General features: G+C 46.2%; 1 protein-coding gene across 1 annotated transcript; it reads right to left on the bottom strand.

Annotated features, from left to right (window-relative positions):
• Nucleotides 1-361: 361 nt before the first annotated feature.
• On the bottom strand, nt 362-757 carry LOC145799727 (uncharacterized). The gene has a single exon (XM_082889359.1). It carries the CDS (start codon nt 755-757, stop codon nt 362-364), a length of 396 nt encoding a protein of 131 aa, XP_082745485.1.

A 757-nucleotide genomic window follows, 5' to 3' on the forward strand; every position in this document is an offset into this window, starting at 1 on the left:
GGCAAAACACCAATGTTTCAGTTGAGTTGGTCATGACGCCAACATTTCAACGGGGCGAGAAAAACCATCTCGGCCCTAATGCGAATGGAGCCATACGCCAATTAAATCGTTGGACAATGTTCCAACTGTTTGTGCGGTCTGCATTCATTCCAGCAAGGGGGAATCAGTCCGGTCCCATTCAGGTCGGTCTCTTGCCCCTGGTATTCATAATTGCCTTGCGTCCTTGCGAATCCATTGTACAAAGATGTAATTCCAAACAATAGGAGGGCTATTTTTCATTACAAAAGCATTGTTATCCTTTACATTAAGTGCCAAAAGGCTAAAGGTCTAAAAAAGCTAAACAACACAAGAAAATTACATCTTAAAAGTAAAAGACTTTAAGGTTGGCCGTATTCCATGGTCTGGGGACAGCCTTGCCATCTATATCTTCCAGATGGTACGCCCCTTTACCAGCAAGACCAATCACCTTGTATGGTCCTTCCCAATTTGCACCGAGCTTTCCCTCGCCAGGGACCACCGTGTTGCCAAGCACCTTTCTTAATACCCAGTCCCCGATCTTAAACATCCTGGGGTGCACAGCCTTGTTGTATTTTTTGGAGAGTTCTTGTTGATAAGCCGCTATGTGGATCAATGCTTGCTCCCTCTTTTCTTCAGCAAGGTCCAACTCCAATGCCACCGCCTCACTATTCAGCTCTGGCTGGAAATTTTCAGAGCGGATGGTTGGCATGCTAATTTCCAACGGGATGGCGGCCTCCAT

Source organism: Camellia sinensis, chromosome 9, assembly GCF_055761805.1.
Source record: "Camellia sinensis isolate YWXY chromosome 9, ASM5576180v1, whole genome shotgun sequence".
NCBI lineage: Eukaryota > Viridiplantae > Streptophyta > Magnoliopsida > Ericales > Theaceae > Camellia > Camellia sinensis.

Coding starts and splice junctions, on each gene's coding strand:
- LOC145799727 (XM_082889359.1), bottom strand. CDS start 757: ATGGAGGCCGCCATCCCGTTGGAAATTAGCATGCCAACCATCCGCTCT.